Raw genomic sequence first — 447 nt, 5'->3', positions numbered from 1 at the left:
ATTTTAGTCACTATACATCAGTAAGTCTCTCCTGGAAATTCCCAGACTGTGAAGCTGAAATTTAAAACCTTTGCAAGGAGATTGATACATTTAAAGGTTATATCATCTTACAATCCAATGCAGCTGTGGTACTTCAGAACACTAAACAGTTACTTCTATGAATTTTACATCAGTTAAAGAAAGATGTGGAGAGATTGGTAAATACATAACAAGATGAAAGTTTAAACATATGAATGGAGTTATATACATATCTTATACATATATTACCAACAGGCATCTGTTGAGGCCATGTTGAAGACAGCCATGCAAAGCCAGCTTGATGGAGTCCGTACTGGTTTAGGGCAACTACAGGCAGCCCTGACAGACCTCAAAGAGATAAAGACAGGGCAAGTATTAATTCAATATGCTCAAAGACATAAGAGGAAATAGGTAGAATTGCTTTTGTGT

The 447-nt window shown here is 36.2% G+C and overlaps 1 protein-coding gene across 1 annotated transcript in view; it reads left to right on the top strand.

The window, feature by feature from the left end:
* The window catches only part of LOC119591618 (exocyst complex component 3-like), a 4,007-nt gene that overhangs the window by 2,265 nt on the left and 1,295 nt on the right, over nucleotides 1-447 (top strand). The window contains exon 3 of the mRNA XM_037940372.1: nucleotides 274-386. Coding sequence (XP_037796300.1) covers nucleotides 274-386 — 113 coding nt within the window. The remainder of the gene's footprint in view (nucleotides 1-273; nucleotides 387-447) is intronic.

Source organism: Penaeus monodon, chromosome 29 (genome assembly GCF_015228065.2).
Source record: "Penaeus monodon isolate SGIC_2016 chromosome 29, NSTDA_Pmon_1, whole genome shotgun sequence".
In the NCBI taxonomy this organism is placed as follows: Eukaryota; Metazoa; Arthropoda; class Malacostraca; order Decapoda; family Penaeidae; genus Penaeus; species Penaeus monodon.
Note: the sequence above shows the minus strand (reverse complement) of the source record. Positions and strands in the feature narration are given on the sequence as shown.